This window comes from Poecile atricapillus, chromosome 2 (assembly GCF_030490865.1).
Source record: "Poecile atricapillus isolate bPoeAtr1 chromosome 2, bPoeAtr1.hap1, whole genome shotgun sequence".
Taxonomy (NCBI): Eukaryota; Metazoa; Chordata; class Aves; order Passeriformes; family Paridae; genus Poecile; species Poecile atricapillus.
Genome location: NC_081250.1, coordinates 87,761,025 through 87,778,267, shown reverse-complemented (window position 1 = coordinate 87,778,267; position 17,243 = coordinate 87,761,025). Strand labels below are relative to the sequence as shown.

Here is a 17,243-nt window from a genome sequence, read left to right as displayed (position 1 = left end):
AGCTTCCCCTTCCTGCCCAATCCACAGCCCAGCCTCAGCACATTTTCCCTACCGAGCCGCTCTCTTAGCTAACTCCCTCACCCCCAGACTTCTGGGATAATCCCAAATGCTTTGCCATGGGGCTAAAAAGAAGATGCAACCATGGGCTGAAATGCTCAAAAGCTTCTTTAAAGTTTCTTTTTAACTGATCTTGTAAACAATCTTTATGGGGAATTCAATATACACTTGGAGGAGAGAGCAGCTTTTAACGTGCACTTTATAACTAAATTGTGTCTTTTAAATGGTAGTTTATGTAACTAGGGCTACAGGGAATTTGTGCTACATTAGTCACTAAGCAGTATGTTTTTCTCCATAGTCTGTTGAAGATTATAGCAACAAAGACTTTTGGAGTGGCTTTACGTTTACAGGGTACTCCTACATGGGAAAATGAAGATGTGACGTCAGCACAGCTGAACATGCTTATGCTAGTTGTACCTCAAATCAGGATAAAAACACTGCAGTAAATACTGCAGCTCAGCCATCAGTAACTATCAGTAACTCATCCTCTCCCAGCACCTCTTTCTGTGGCTATTAATCCCCACTGAAGTCCATGTTGCCACTTCCTCTCATGTTACCCCTCTCTGTTCTTCTCCTCCTCCTCCCAGTATCCCCATGGCATTGAGCAACCTTGACGTGGAATGGCATATATTAAAAGTCGTAGGCAGCAGGTCAGATACTTCTTACAGGAGCACTTGTGCAATTTTATTCCCTCTGTAAAGTTGTGTTTATGTGCTTCAGCTGAATTTTAACTACAACCACAGTATGGCAAGTTGGCAACCTCTATCCCTCCTGGGACAGACAAGAGAAATAGTGAAGGGATGAGCTTCTATTTTGCAGTTCTTTTCACAAGATCATCTATCGAGTATTCAGAGCAACCCTGCTGGGTGGAACACTGCTCTCCCTGTTATGTCCTAGGACTGGGTGACAGTCACCCAAGGGAGGAAGATGGCAGAGGACTTGGTAGCAAACATTTGAGAGAGACTGAAAACCTGCAGCAAACACTTGGGAGCCCTAATAAGTTTGTTTTAGGAGCAGCCAAGTCTGGGGAAGAGACCTGACTTAAACTTTGCTACCTCTACACTGGTTTCTTTTGAGTAAAGCCAAACCCCAGGAATGATCCTAGTTTGGACCCTGCTGTATATAATGCCTGTACTGGGAAAAAACACACTGGGAGGCTACCTATTCACATACTACTTTCTGTATTAAGTTTTGGTAGATCTATTAATTTTTTGTATATATTCTGTTCCAAATTCCCTACCGCAGATGTTTTCATATGATTTCCAAAGACTGTGCCATCTATCTGGTTTTATTTAGAGAGGACAAGCAAAACTTGTAGACCATGGAAACTGATTTCTTTGTTTTGGCTATTTCTAGGTGGAATCAGCATGGTGGGGTTTGGGATGGGTGTCTGCAATGGCACTAAATACCAGGTGAAATTAGCTTATTATAAAAGTGTTTGTTTCACTCATAATTTCTTTTTTTTTTTTTTTTTTTTTTTTAATTCCCCCAGCAAGGATTAAAACTGTGCCACCTCAGGATATATCAGAATAGCAGATATATACTGAAGTAAAATTTCTTACCTATTTACTTTCCAATTATATAACTTTTTTTTATTATTTTAGACTAATGGGATTTTACTATATATACAAAAAAACCATGAAAATATGAAACATATAGTCAAAGATGTAAATACATGCTTTTCTGGCATCCTATCACTGCACACCACGCATGCCATGGCTTAGAAAAAAAATAGATTTGCACATCACTGAAGGTATACTATGAACATCGGTGGCCAGTTTCACTAGGTGTTAACAGTTTTACATGCTAAAACAAAATTTAAAACCAGAAGGTAACTGAACAGTGTGTTGGTAAATCAAAACTTAAATGCATAAATAAATTCTGTGAGAATTGGAAAGGAAGTTTCTCATTTAAGGATGCAAAAACAATACTGAAAACATTGATTCTGTTTTCTGCAAACCATTAATTTGTTAGTTTTGACTATATATTGACTATATATAGTCAATATATATATATTTGACTATATATTGAGTACAGAAATCGTAGATGATGATTTTACATGTTGGGTTTTGTTCTGCTTTTGTTTCTGCATTCAGTATTTTTGAAATGCTGGTTTTGTCTTATAGTGATGATGAAGGTGTTGTATGTAACTATAGAAAAAGAAGTAATTAGAGGGGTCTGGCCCCTCTAAGCACCCAGTTTACTGAGGAACCCACTTGATTTCAACCTCTCAATGTGAAATTCAATAAATAATTTAAATTACTTTTACTTTCTTTTGGCAGCTGATTTTCATAATCACAATACTACTACAACATTGCTTTAACTCAGCTTCAATAATGGTGCATGTCTAATTATTCCTGTAGTGGGTTACTTTTAAAGCAGCAATATCCAACTTGTAGCAACTTACTTGGATTTTAGTTGTGTGTAAGTTCTGTGAAATCCTGACAGAGCTGTGGCATGCAGCCAGGGAAGAAAATGGTAATTTATAAAATCGATGGATAATACCTGTATTTTCACTAGCAGACAATTACAGTGAGTGAGAATGCCATGTGGAAACAGAGCACAAATGTCACTAGATGACAGCAGCGATGATATGAGTAGACTTTTTAAAACTGGGAGTAGATCCTGAATGTCAGCTATTTAACTGAGTGCCAGCTAATACTGCTCATACTGGAACATATATTAAGCTGTTTGATTAATATATTAGCTCTCACTATAACAAGGCTGGCCCAGGCTCTTGCACATTCTGAATATTTAAATCATTTAACTTTGCATGATGACATGACAGGGGCCATTAAAACTTGAACATGTACCCTCTGGCAGACAAAAATGCAGCTCTTTACATTGCTGGAAATAATTCACTGAGAAAGGTGTCAGAATTAGATGTGCTTAAGCTCAAGTTAAAATGATGGTTAAAAAATTTCTCATCACCAACATTATAACCATGGTATATTTCTGAAAGCAAACTTACTGAATACTCAGTAACAATGCAGGACTGAAGAAACAGCACTGTCTAGAACAAAATTAACTCTACCCATGTCTGTGACAGAAGGGTTTGTTGGAAAGACTTTTTCAGTAAGATGTATAAATATGTCTTCCTCATCTGGAATTCAGCTTGAAAATGTTCACACACCAAGGAAGAAAAAAAAAAAACAAAAAAAACCTAATCTTGCACATTCACAGCATTTTGTTCCACAGGGCACTGAAAAACTGAATTTACTTAAAAAACCCAAAATCTTGAGTAGTACCCAGCTATTAAGTACAGTGCAGATTATTGTCCTTGATTTCAAGCACCCACAAGGGTTGGCAAGTCATTTGTGTATACAGTTTAAATTGGGAGTAAATCTATCAAAGTCATTGGGTTTCACTGTCAACTCATCTTAAAAGATAAGCGTCCTCATATAGGTTTCTGCTTCCACTGACATCACAAGTAAATATCCCAAAGGCCTGACAACAAAAATATTTTTGCTTAAATTACCACATTGTCCTCAGATGCTACTGCTGTTTTGACTTATAAAGAAAGATGAAAGAGGGTTGTTAAAAACAAACATAACAACACAAAGCTTGAAATTAGATTTTTGGACTATTACAATAATAGTTTACAATTCCAAGTATATGTATCACTAAATGCACTTCTTCTAACCATTCTCCAGAGGGTTTCTGAGTCATGTGTCAAACTACTTACCTGTAGGAGACTTACAAAAGCTGCCTTTCCTAAAGCAGCAGTTCTTTCCCTTTGATTTGCTGAGTATTTCCACCAAGCATCAAGAGTTAACCAGCTGTGCAAATTAACTCCAAACATATGACTAAAATTTAGATATAATCTCTGCTGTTGGATATATGAGTATGGGGGAAGGTGTTTGAAGCAAGACATGGAAAACGCTTCAATTGCAATTTAAATAAATAAATAGATAAAGACACATAAACTTCCCAGATAGCAATCTTGACATTATGCTTTCGAACTTCTGCTGTTCTGAGGAGAGTTAAACACCTCACATTCCAACTGCCTCAGAAAGGCTGAATAAAATTTTACTCATGCACTAAAAGATTGGACTGTCACAAAGTGATGGATGGCTTTTCTATGCTCTCTGTAGGGCATTTCAATACCATAGACTCCAAGTGCTCTTGATTAAAAGGCGACATTCTCATTTAGGGTCCTGTCAGTGTCTGAGCTTCAAACCATTATCATTCACCTGCACTGGTGGTTTCAGTGACAAAATACTTACCAAAATGTATAAAATACTAATTATTTTAGTCACTTTGGTAGTGGTATAAAACACCCTAATGCAAAGCTCTATTATGATGTGTGAGGGTTAGAATTCAAAATTAAAAATGCAACCAAAGGGAGTCTAAGATTTTAATTACATTCCCCACCTCTCAAGTATTTCTTAAAAACCTGGGGGGAAAAGACATAGCAATTTCATTACATAAGATCTCCTTTCATAATGGTAATGCCTACTTAAAAAAAAAACCACAAAAACAAAACAAAAAAATAAAAGGCAAGAAAAACTCAAGTTCACTTTCTTCTCTTCAAAATTATTAAATAGTCAAACAAAGAAAAAGATGAACGAGTTTCGTGAAAAGCTTGGATTTATTCTCAGGAGATTTCAAATGCCAAACATGCTTTCCCATTTAAAGACTTTTAAGTACTGTGATAGGCAAAGTTTTATAACTTACAGATATTTAAAGGAAAAAAAATTGGTATTTCCTGTGGGGAAAAGCCTCAAATAAAATGTAATTGGGACACAACTGTGAATAGCTTCACACTATCCCAGAAAAGCTTGGTTTAATTTGCATTTGCCACAAAGCTCCCTTCGGTTTAAATAATTGCAAGGGATCTCTAACTTTTAGATTTCATTTGGTGGATTGGGACTACTCCTTGTTTATAAAGTTTGACAGTTTTCTTTATTAAGAAAATTGTAACTTTAACAAATTCATAAGCATAAGCTGAATGATATTGCCAAAGTGGCCCCAGAGCTAAAACTTTCAGTATATTTAGAATCCAAAAGCACATGTTTGGTCATACTTCCATCAAGGCTAAAAGTGAGCTCAGCTAACAGAATATTTTGATTCCTCTAAATAAAAAAAGTCTCCTAAACTGATGGGCTTTAAGACCGAAAACAGATGGAAGCATACTAGCAAAAAAGACTACAGTAAATCACAATTGAATTTTTATAAAAAAGCTGCCAGTATGTTCCTTTCTCTATCAGAAAAAAATCAGTCAAGGACTTTGGCTAAACTGCTTAAAGTTAAAATACATCATTTGATACAGAACAGTTAAGGTCAAAGTACTTCTGAGAAAAGTGTGGAGGATTACAATATGCTCATGTGCCATTAACACTGTAAAGCTGCGCTCAGGGAGCATACCAGAATCCCTGTGCAAGAATCCTCTTGCCTTCAGCCAAGGCAGGAGAAGGATCCAAGTCCATTCATCTACACGTGACTGAATCAAGGACAAGGAAAGCAAAAAGTTATTGGCTCCTATGATTGATAGGAGAGTAATTTCATTCTGAAAAAAACCCCAAAAAAATCCTTAATTTCTTGATTGTAGTTTATTCTGTAGAACATTATCTATTCTGATGGGAAGTAACAATTGAGTAACAAAGAAAAACAAAACTACATTTCTTCAAGGAAAGGCAATTAAATAGTTTCATCTGAAAGCAGAGTGTATCTTTCAGAGCTCCTACTCTATACATTTTTCTTAGTAAAAACCACACCTGAATTAGAAGATTTAAATCTTACCTTCAAAATGTTATGGACTACTGGATAAACCAACACAGAAAACAAATTGTTACTTTTGCATTTTCTCTATTTTTTGCACATTTTAGCACTTGATTCTTTATGATTTTAAATGAAATAAAACCAAAATTTTTATACACTTTAAATATAAAAATTGTAGTTTTATTTTATTTCTGCTAACCACACTACTTCTGCCATGGCCCATTGCAGTCTAAAGTTATTTAGAATGTTTTTCCATTTATGCAGAGGTACTTAAGACTGACTGCCATACTAAAACACTGTGTCAGAAAGACAAAGGTTGGGTACACTGATCTATGAAACACTGCAATGCTATAAAAAACTGAGAATAAAAACATCATTTCTCTGAACCTTCAAAAAGTTATCAAAGGCATAATGTATCAGAGAGCAGTAATTTTATCAGATGCTCTAAAGGTCTTTTAAAGAAGACAAGAAAAGAAACTGTACCTTAGATTTTAAAATTCTTCAACCTAAATCGGTGATCTTTATTGTTTGTCTCATGTTATGGGACAAAAAAAACCTGATTGCACATGCCCTGAATACTTCATTCACTTTCCTTTATCTAGTAAACTCACCACCAACCATTCCAACTTTGAATAGTACACCAGTCTCCTGTACTCAGCAAAACTGTAGGTGCATTATCCTATGGATACCTACATTTAACTGGATAATGAAAAAAAAAAAAAAACAAACCCCCCAAAAAAACCCTGACAACTGAACCAAAATAAACATATGGAAAATTCTAATTTAGATGAAAATAAGGTAATATAAGAATCTCTTGTAGGCTATTTTGAGGCAGCTCAGGAGGAAAAGGGAAGAGAGAGTTGTATGGTAGAGCTAATTTGAAAGCAAATTTCTGACATATTTCTGCAGAAACATTTGTACAAGTAGGTGGTTGTTTACTCAGCTATGCAAGTTCTGTGGCACTTCACCCTGATACCATATACTGAAATTGAGGAACTGCAGCAGATCTGAAAAGTGCCAGACAGTTCAGTGTTTTCCAATAAACTTCTATCCCAACTGCTTTTTTTTGCTTGAAATAGAACAGAACTATTAAAAGGCTTGACTTGCCACTACATTAGAATTAGTGGAGTTTTGGTATCACATCCACAATTGCAGGTGAGAGGGAAGCACAGTACTTAACATTTTGTGGTAGGTTTAACAGGATCCCATTTTAAGACATTTCTCACAATATATATTCAGCAAATAAAAAAATACCTTTTGGGCAGATAAAAAAAAGGACAAGGATAAGAAGGGCAAGTCTGTATCTGTAAAAAAAGGCAATTCTGGCTGCAACAAATAGGTTTAACAAAAATGCAGGTGAAAGTGGAATTTCTGACTTGAGAAAATTCAAGGTCATTAATATGAGACTCAAACTAGCACTTCTAGTCCTAGACTATGTAAATAAAGATAATCAACTTAAAGAATAAGGCCTTTCCAGATTACTACTTTGGTTTGAGGAGCCTGAACACACTGTGCATACACCAAGGAAAAATGGCCTTCTTCTATTCAAGTTTGTTGACTTTAACAGTTAATTTTGCTGTCAGAACATTGTCCTCTCCTTTCAAGGGAAAAGCAGCTCTACCATTGTTACAGTATACGGAGACTTAATACTGTCTAAATGCAGTAGTTGATTTTTGTGGTAATTTTCATGTTTGCACCTGCCTGTGGCAGGAGTGTAGGACTGTTTGTTTAGGGAGAGGACACACCCATCTTAGTCACATAATCAAACATCTGGAAGTCGACACAGTAACACTGAATCACTGAGGCTGGAAGGGGTCTCAGGAGGCAACTGCTCAAAGCAGAGTCAAAACTGACCTCAGACTAGATTCTTTGGGCTTTTCCCCAGCAGCCCCCGAACACTTCCAAGCACAGAGATTGCACAACTCTCCACGGAGCTCTCTGTCTCCCTGGCTAGAAATCAATATCTTATAAAATAGATAATAATGGTTTTAGTAAAAAAAAAAAAAAAAAAAAAGCTCTTTTGGTCATAACCAGTCATATAACTCACATTAATTACTGCCCTAATTTCTGCATATTCCAATTCAGCAGGATTTTGCTGTAGTCCTGATGGTTTCAGGGCATAAATGTAACAAAGTTTTCAGGCAGAGGAATCATCTTTTATTAAATGTACCTGTTTATCTGAAATATTAAGACAAGCTTCTGGATAGACTGCATACACCACAGACTCAACAGAAAGACTTCGTACGCCACAAAGCTTTCATACAATTTCCTAGAGGGTTTTAACTCCCTCCACCTTTATCCTAAATGATGAGTGTTTTACAATACTTTCCCCCTTGCCTGATGAACATCCCCTATACTTCTGAGATGCCAACATTTTCTCCTTGATTCATATCTAACCAAACTCTAAGCAGTAGTTCTGTATTTAGCTTGGCAAGTTGCTGTTTCACTTTCAAATATGAAAAAAGACTTAAATCCTGGAATTTGATTTGAGTTTTCCAACTGTACTACTTAAGTGACACTAGCCATACCTATAAACCTTATCTAATTTATGCAGAAACTATCATAGGTGTCTTAGCCTTTCCTGCCTTTCTTCTTGTTCTTTCATTAACTCAGAAAAGTAAAAATCTGAGGAAGTAATAAATAAGGCTGTCATGATAAGCACACTGCATCCTTATGAACACCAGGGTAAGTAAAGCTATAAGCATGTCAACACTTCAAGGGCAAAAACTCAAATACCTAAATTGCTTAAAACTGTGTAGAAGGTTTCAACTCTAGGCCTGTGGATGTTTACAAAATGAGCTATGTTTTTTAATTACATCAGATTTTATGTAGTACACATATTGGGTAGGTTGTACACAGAAGCATGGAATTTTAGGTGTTTACTGAAAATTAGGGGCATATGATACAACAAATCATATTTCTCTGTTAAATAAATGACAAAAAGGCAAATATGACCTAAGACTCTCTTTTCATGTGGTAAATCCCAGCAATGGCCTAGAATGCTTTATAAAAGGAATTTTGTCTTTTAATTCTCAAGAATGCTCCTTATCCACAGCAGGGTCTTTTAAACAGCAAGGGCATTTTTTCTTCCTGAGTCAGCCAGTACTTACATCCTGGGGCAGGACAATAATTACAAGACATGTACCCACATATATCCATTCACCCCTCCCAAAATGATGCGACACTCTGCTACAGCGTAAATATGTATTACAAAAGAGTTTCCTCCAATCCATTTCAAATTTGCTTCTTGAATTAACAGTATTGCATTTTTACTACAACATAAACACCTCTTATTAGATGGATGGCATCATTATTTCACTTTTTGTCTAGAATTTAGGAAATAAATTATTTCTGATCCCTGTTTGCACAACTGTGTTTTTTGTATTAAAATTATCATAAGACAAAATATGTAACAAAAATAAAGACCTAAAACACATAAGCAGACCATTCTGATAACCATGTTCATTACCAAACTATGGCTTTGTTCTCTTTGGAACAGAGAGAAAACTCCATCCCTGGCTGTGGAAGAGAACACCTTTCCACACTCCCACACCAGACCTGTTTCTAGCTCAGTGGTTAGGGTGTGCTTGGGAAAAAGAGGGTTTGAATCCCTCCAGGCAGTGGCAGGAAAAGGTAACTTCAAGTGGAGGACAGATTAAGCAGCTGTAAGGACAGATATAAAAAGCAAGTATCAGTGCATAAGTGTGCTTCTACTTTTGAAAGAAAGGATTTAATACCTGCTTTCAAAAAGGCAGATGTTCATGGTTCTGAATCCCAAGTAGAACAAGTTGCCTAAATCTTCAGGGAGAAGTATAATTAGGACTAGTACATATTTCTTGATAGCTTATTTAGGTGGCATCTCACAGTTAGTAGAATCAGCTGAGGGACTTGGAGGCTGACAGACAAGCAATATGACAGCTGAAGCTGTTACTTTCCAGACCTTCCTGCAGGCAGGAATACTGGTTGGAGCATTTCATTTAGTCAGTTACAGTCAACTAATGAAATCTGGAATTAAGAGTATGTAAGCTCATGAAGTAGATTGCTTGTAGTGGAAAAGTGGTTTTCCTTGCCACTTGGTTGTGCCTCTTCCTTGTGCTACACCCCACAGCTGTTATAGCTCCCTGTAAGTCCAGTTCACCAGTACAGCAGGAGGCAATGCAGCTTCCAGGAGAGGAAGAATGTTTGGCAAGTCTTGATTGCTGACCTCTATCAGTGGGAACAGGTCTGGGGAGAGCCAAAGCTGGCATGATGCAGGCAGTAGAACCATGCAGCTGAGACTTGTGGAGGTGGGTAAGAAGGAAAAAGATAGGACATGGGACTTCAATAATGAGAAACTAATTCACTCGCCTAATTGAGCCTCTTAAAGTTGCAGGTGTGCTTTACAGTGAGGCAAGGCACACTGTTTATAGATATGAATTCTTGTGTCAGGGCCAGGGATACTTCTCAACACAGTGTGTCACAGCTTTTATCGCTTCCTGCAGGTTTAAATAAACAGACAATCTCTCCATTCTGTTTTCTTGGAATGTTTGAAAAGTGTGTTCACAACCCTCCCTGGCTAATAAATTAATATTTATATTAGCCTTTCTAAACCAAAATGAACACTTTGAATAAATGGATATAATTGATATAACTACCAATGCCTTGCTACAGCAAGAATTGAAGTTACTTCCAAACATAATTATTAGACTTCAGAAAAATGTGAAAAACAGTCTAACACCTCTTCAAATCTGCAATATCTAGACAGTTAAATTATTGTAAATTTTCTTTCGTTAATCTGGATCTTTTACAGCATTAACTGGATTCTGAGATCACTTTTTAGGGGTACTACCTTTTATAGAATATTTTATGGTAAAGTACGTATATGAGGTGTTTTAGATTGTTCTTCCTCCTTCAAAAAAATAACCTATCCTACTTTATCTCCTTATGATAGAAGGGGTGAACCATCTTTATTAAGTCTCCTAAATTTCTGGTAGGTTTATTATGAATCTTGAAACTAGGTGTGATCATAGTAAAACTCCATTTTCTGTTAACTAAAGGAGAGATTAAAATTGTCTGCTAGGGCAAGTGAAGAAAGGTAAAAAACCCATGACACCAGCGCACTGATGCCCATAAAAAAAATAAACACATCTGCACTTACTCTAAAATCTATTCACATTTGGTTGGGGGAGGGAGGTAATTCTCTGAGATTGGCATAGTCTGGTTTAGAAATTCATATACTTTTATGATTACAGATCATCTGAAGCCTTCAAAATCTGATAAATGTCAAGCAAAGTTAATTCTTAGCTCTGTTTTGACAGTTTCCATTTTAACCTAGATTGCTCTATAAAAGCAATTCCCTTTTTATAATAAAGATGAGCTTAAAACACACATAAATTTTGCCAGATTTCTGTAGAAAATCTGCTTTTTGTCTTTTAATTACCATTTTTCCCCATCAGGGACTGGAGGGATTCTGGTTCTTTAACAGATATAACTTCAAATGTGCAAGTGACAAAAACTGGTGCTTTGGGATAATCCTGTTTCTCCTTAGTGGACTGTCTGAAAATAAGACGTATTTTGGGAAAAGTATTCCAGCTATTCACTATCAGCTTTGTTGCAGAAAGTATCTTTGTGGTGCAGAGTCTGAAAGGATTAGACATAGGCGGTGACCCTCTGAGAGCTTCATTCTGAGAACTGCAGGTCTGGGGGATTTTCAGTGCTCTGTGGTCTGGTGACATGCACTGTGATGCCAGAGTACATTAATATGTGTGGGATAGCTCTGCCAATTGACATGCTACCTGCTAAAACTCTTGTTAAGACGTGGCAATTTGTTTTGAACTGGCTGCTAGTTTTGTAAGAGCCAAAACTCCTGGGTAGGATTTGGTATAATTGTGCAAGTGGATAAACTTGAAGAGCTCCCCTTAGCAGTTTTTATCAGTAACTAGCAAACACCTGCAATGTATCATGGTATCTGTATTTTATCCAATGGAAGTGTCATTTAAATCAATTTAATTAGGTTGGAATTAACATCCCGTGGGAACACATATCTTTTAAAGATATCATTCCAGGCAAGCAGTAGCTTCAGACCAGAACTGCTTCACTGGTTAAATTAATGTATTTTTGGTTACTATTATAATCTTACAGGATGAGAGAGGTTTTAAAATAAAAAGTGTAGTCTGTAAAGCATAATGACATGATAGGTTTTTAATAAATTGGCATAGGTATGTACTTATATCTCCCTACTAGTATGCTGTGCCAGATTCCTTCTGTCTTTTGGGGCAGGTGGATTGGTGAGAAATACTCCTTGTTTATTAAATTTCCAACTACAAAGGAGAATCATGCTTTTCTGTAGCAGAAAGTCTAATATGGAGTAATACTAAAAAAATTAGAATAAGTTTTGTATGATACTGATTGCAGTAAACAAAGTCTGAAGTGGTAAGTAGGTAATTTTCACTCATAAAGTTGTCATACTGTGCCACGCTGAAGGAGGTCCTCTAAGAGGTTGTCCCAGAACTGAGTAGCAGCTCAGCTCAGTGGCTGTAGCGGTATATGTCATTTGTGTAGTTAAACCCTTTCACCCTAACCTCGATTTTCAGGAACTAACACCCAGATCAAATGGACTCTTTAAAGAAAAGTTATTTTTAAATTGATTTGATGGTTTTCTACTAAGAGTGCTAGGCTTGATAAAACAGCATAACCAGAGAATTGATTAAATTTACTGATGTTTAGGGTCCAATTCTGTTGCTGTTTATGTACTAGGATAAGCTCCCTGCCTTTAGTGGGCAGCTTTTTAGTACATAACAGTAACCATGTTAATATGTATATATTTAAGTCCACCTGTTGAGCTTACAGCTGTCTATTAGAACTGTAATATCTGATGATCTTCAGTTTATGAGATAAAAACATGACAATACAGATACATCTAAAATAAAAACTGAGTTCTCATTGTATCAGTCACTCCATCTATTTTTGTGCAGTGCATTACAGGAGTTTATTTAACAGGATAGTAACTAAACCATTCTTATTTTATTTTCTAACACTGTTGTATAGTTTTTGCTTTTAAGCACAGAATAAGAAATAAAGAAAGCATTAAGTAGACATACCAGTAGTACAGCTGGAATAATAATAATTATAGATAAAATCAATATAAATACTTCACCAGTTTAAGTCTGAAGTTATTTCACAAATAATGTAAGCAAATTTAGATTTACTATATTATTTAGCACATTTTCTCTCTTTAATTTTTCCCATTATAAAATCAGAAACTTTTTTTTCCAAATCATTCTGCTATCTTACTGCAAATTCTGTCCTTAAAGATTGTTAGCTGTCACAGAAATGCATTTTACTTCATTACTTACACCTTGGTCTCGAATATATTCTTTTAAAAGCTTCCTGTTGCAGTACAATTTATAAAAATAATGGTGTGAACATTAAGATAGATCAACTGGTGGCATTTTAAGATCAGTACCAAAGATTCTATCCCAGGTTAAGTGATAGAAATTAATGAGACAGGAGACCTGGAAACAAGTCTGCACAAAAGCCAAGTATGGAGCTGAATCAGCAGCTACTGGGAACCATTGGGCAGGGATATCTAAGGGAATGGTGCTGTGTAAATCACTACACAGCACTGGTTTTGACACATTAATGTTACCATTTAATATACATAATAATCCTAAACATGGCTGCAGCAAATACTGAGGTATTTTGCAATGGCACAACAGCATGGGAGGAATAATTGTGTAATGCTGATGAAAGTGAAGTAATCAATTTGTAATCATGCTTTCCTGTAAACTCACTTTTAATATTACATTTGGTAAATACAGGCATTATGTCCAAAAAGTATGTGTCTCTTTCTGTAGACATGACTGACAAGCCCTATGAGCAATGTGCTTCCAAAACAAGTATGACTCAACACCTTTGGGTCAGTAACTCACACAAATCACACTGAATGTTCTGAGTTGGAAGGGACCGACAAGGATCCGTCAATTCCAGCTCTCAAGTGAATGGCCCATATGGGAATTAAACCCACGACCTTGGTGTTATTACCACAACGCTCTAAAGAAAAGATGAAGAATGGTTTTTGCTAATGTTCCCAAGGAGTATTTTAGAGAAAGTAACAATTCACATGTTGGAGAAAGAAAAATCAAAACGGGGTTTATAAAAATCTATATGCTGTGTGATAATTGTGCCTTCTTGTAGGATATACACAGTTACTCAAACTAGTTGATTACATTGCTACGCTTAAGCAAATGCGTTATATAAAAAAAATGAACACATTCTTGAAATTTACAGTTTTACCAGATTAGCATGTCTTTCAGGGAGAGCATTGTGAGAGCTACTTGTGACATAAGAGAAAAACTAAGAATGAGATTTGCAGAACTAACAAAAATCCCTTTTTGTTTAATTTCACAAAGATGGAATAAGAGATGTAGGGATGTTCACAGCTGGCATAATGTGAGGTGTATTTTCACATAGGCCAGTACAAGGCTCTCAGCAGAAGTTACTACTTAATACAACAGGGGGGGTCTCCAGATCTAAGTTGACCCTGCAGGTAGTTTTAAACCTCCCAGCAGGGATTCTCTTACCTGAAGTTTGCTAGTTAACCAAGGAAATAATGTCAATTTACTTAAAACTATTTAATGCTGAGCTATGGGCATGATACGTTTCGGTGAGGCATGGCATAATCAACATTTTTAACTCAAAACACGCAGAGGCCCCATTTAATTTCTCTTTGAACTGGCTTGCTCCAGAGCTAGCCAGCAACATTGAGATTGCTAGAATGAGCTGTTTCTTGTCCCATTCCTGAGGTTACACATTTTCTGAGGCATTTTTTTCCTTTTCCTTGTGGGATTGATCTGCACTGTTGAAGTCAATGAATGTGTATGATGACTTAGATGTAGTGTTGAGAAATTACTTCTTTCTCCACTGAAATGATTTGTAAGATAAACTACAAAAACTGTTTATCACACACTGTTGAAACCCTGTTTGAGTAAGAAATCATGGATTGTCTCATAACACTGGAAGCTGTCCACAAGCTTAAGTTTGGTGTGAACTTTGGAAAACAGTTGTAGAAGCTGAAAGGTGTAGGGAAGTCTTTTAAGCATAAATTATTTTATACACATTTAAGTTATATATCAATATATAATGTTTTATATCTGTATACACAGACACACACAGCAGATCGCTCCACACTAGACAATTCAGATCATGATCTTTATCACAACTTGAAAAAGTTGTCAAATATGATCACGTCAGGCAGTAATCTTTCACAGTGGTGCAGTTTGTTAGCAGTGTGTGTTAGCGACATTAAGCACTATGGTGTGTTCCTGTCCTAGGATAGGCCCACCAAAAAAAACCCCATGTAACTGCCATGGGGTGAAAACAAGAGCATCATTCAAACAAGGAAGACTTTATGTCTGTGCTCTCCTGCTTGCACAATGGCTTTTATTTGCCTGGAGAGAAGATTGCTGAAAAATGCATAAGCACTCCCCTGATCTGGTGGCTCCTGTGAAAACAAGCAACCTAACTGGCAGTAGGGCAGACTTCGTAGGTATGCTATGGCTCATGAAATAGCTCATTAAATATTATTGAGGAAAATAATTTCTAGAGGGAAGAAAGGAGCCCGCCATTTTTTCCAACCCTTTTTTGACCCCTGTAGCTACCAAAATCTTTCTAGAATAATCCAAGACATAATAGCATCTTATAGTCTATACAGATGTCATATACACACTGACTCTGAACATCTTCTAGGACTTAATTTTGAAGCATGAGATTCCACCTCATCATTGAGAGGCAGAGGAAAAACAGAATGGTTTGAGTGATTGCTTATTTCTATAATGGTGATATATACCTCATCATCAAGAGGCATATAACATCAATTGGGGATGAGTGCTGGTGTCACACAATGCAGAAAATGAGGCTGCAAAACCCACTGGGATTGAGGGTTGGAGTTCAGGATAAAGTGACATTAATAGCACTTTTCCCTCCCTGATTGAACCTGTTCCCCAAAACTCAGGCTCTGATGTTACATCTTCATTTCACATGTAAATCTTTTATCCACCAAGTCCAACTGAGAGAAGGCCATGTGCACTGCACACAGCAGATCCAGCAGCTGCCGAATTGTGACCTGTCCAGCAATAGCCCCTCCTCCTCCATAGCCCAGCTGCCTCACACTAAAATCAGCATCACGCAGGCTCAGATTTGTGAATCTGGGGGTACACAGGGAGCTCAGGCGCGGCACAACCTCAAGTACAGACCTGCTACTGGAGGCGGGCGCAGGGAACAGTGAGCTGCGGGACGGCTTGGTCAGGAAATGTCACCACACACCTGTGTCACCACACACGGTATCTGGATATCACAAATGCAACTTCCCGGTTAAGATCTGCCTCATCCGGCCGCACACCCGGCCGGGGAAGGGGGCAGAATGACAGCACCGGTCCAGCTGTGCACATGGAGGGGAGGGGACACAACCTCCACGCTACAGCGGGATGAAGGAAGGCCCGAGAGTCGGCGTCCCGACCTCTGAAGGGCCCCGCCGGCCCGAGGGACACCACAGCGGGCTCAGCAGCTTCTGGCGCGGCCGCGGGCGGGACGGGAGAGGATGAGGAGGCGGTTGGGAGTGGCGGCGTGTCCCGGGATACCCGCGGGTACCGGGAGCGGGGACAATCCCAGCAGGAGGGGGCTGTGGACCACGCTCCACCACGGCGGGAATGGGCGGGGAAAGGAAGGTCGCTACCGCGCATGCGCGCTGGCCGCCCGCCTCTCACCATTACCTGCGAACCGCCCGGCGCCGTCGCCTTCTTTTTCTTGGCGGGGCCGCCGCCGGTGCCTGGGCTCGCCGGGCGCTTCTTGCTGCGGGATGCGGCGCCGGCGGGAGATGAGGCGGCGGCGGGGACCACAGTCGCCATGCCGCCGCGCCCGGGCCGGGAGCGCTCCCCCTCCCAGGCGGTTGTGGCGGTGCTGCAGCCGCGCATGCGCAGTGGTGGCGGCGCGGCGCTGCCACCCCCGGCCGGGCCTGGTCGGGGAGCCTGAGGGCGAATGGGGCTTGGCCGGCGCTTGTGAGGCTTCGAGCTCGGAGCGGCCGCGCCTGGGGCGAGTGTCGTAGAAAGCAGCTTTGCTGTCGCGGGCCCCTGCTCAGAGACCTGGCTGCGGTGGCAGCCTCGGCCCCGGGGTAGCCCGTGTGCGTGGGAGATAGCGAAGTGCGTCGAGGTGTGGGGTTTCTCATCGTAGAGTGTGAGCGGGACTGGAAAAGGTGCTGGGTCTGAGTAATTTCTAGCACAAAGGCCTTTGCAGCAGGAGGTGAGCAACAGAAAGCAGCGGGAGCGGCTGAACAGAAGCTGTAGTTTGGGACATGGAGCCCTCTCCCCGCCCGGTGCCAGCGCTGGAGCTCTGTGTGCTCCATGTAAACACTGCGCTGTGCCTGCGGGCCTGTCTTAAACCTGAGTAAGGAGAGATAAAGTTTATGTGAAACGCCCTCATACGATGAGAAT

At 38.8% G+C, this 17,243-nt stretch overlaps 1 protein-coding gene across 1 annotated transcript in view; it reads right to left on the bottom strand.

Moving 5' to 3' along the window:
• The window catches only part of INO80C (INO80 complex subunit C), a 29,955-nt gene extending 13,263 nt beyond the window's left edge, over positions 1-16,692 (bottom strand). The window contains exon 1 of the mRNA XM_058830913.1: positions 16,527-16,692. Within this exon, the coding sequence (XP_058686896.1) occupies positions 16,527-16,661 (135 nt within the window). The 5' untranslated portion in view covers positions 16,662-16,692. The remainder of the gene's footprint in view (positions 1-16,526) is intronic.
• Between the last annotated feature and the right edge of the window lie 551 nt (positions 16,693-17,243).